At 48.7% G+C, this 487-nt stretch overlaps 1 protein-coding gene across 1 annotated transcript; it reads left to right on the top strand.

Moving 5' to 3' along the window:
* Positions 1 to 45: 45 nt before the first annotated feature.
* PPTG_15823 (hypothetical protein) lies at positions 46 to 479 on the top strand (the record flags this gene model as incomplete). Its single annotated transcript, XM_008913575.1, has 2 exons — positions 46 to 378; positions 474 to 479. 2 exons carry the CDS (start codon positions 46 to 48, stop codon positions 477 to 479), a joined length of 339 nt encoding a protein of 112 aa, XP_008911823.1.
* Positions 480 to 487: the final 8 nt, after the last annotated feature.

Genomic DNA, 487 nt, shown 5'->3' on the forward strand with positions numbered 1-487 from the left:
AAGCAAAGGCAGCGTATCAAAGACGAAATCGAAGGTCTTCGGCGAATGAGCGATGAGCTGAGTCTGCAACTCAAGAATCTGAAACTTGGTAGGGAAGTGAAACGTTTTGCTTCGAATGGTCAATTCTCCATCTGGAAAGAAGTGGCTCTAGCTCAACGTGAGGAGCGACTAAGGTCGGAGGCGGAGCAGAGGAAGCTGACCACGACGGCGAATACTCAAGCAGCGTACATCGACCATCTACGTGGCCTTTTCCACCTTCGCCCAAAGCCAGCTCATTTGAAAAAGGAAATGGAGCACCCTGAGATTAGCAACCCGATGGATACTCGATCTGGGATGTCGGATGAGCATATAATTACTTTGCTACTGCAAAAGATCGACGTATGCTATGCACGTATAGACGATGTAATGAGTGACTGTGGTCTGGCAACAATGGTAACTGAGGAGGAAAACTCAACTCATTGGCGCGATGACAGCGGTGAGTTGGAGT

The sequence above is a fragment of the Phytophthora parasitica genome (genome assembly GCF_000247585.1).
Source record: "Phytophthora parasitica INRA-310 unplaced genomic scaffold supercont2.54, whole genome shotgun sequence".
NCBI classification, from domain to species: domain Eukaryota; phylum Oomycota; class Peronosporomycetes; order Peronosporales; family Peronosporaceae; genus Phytophthora; species Phytophthora nicotianae.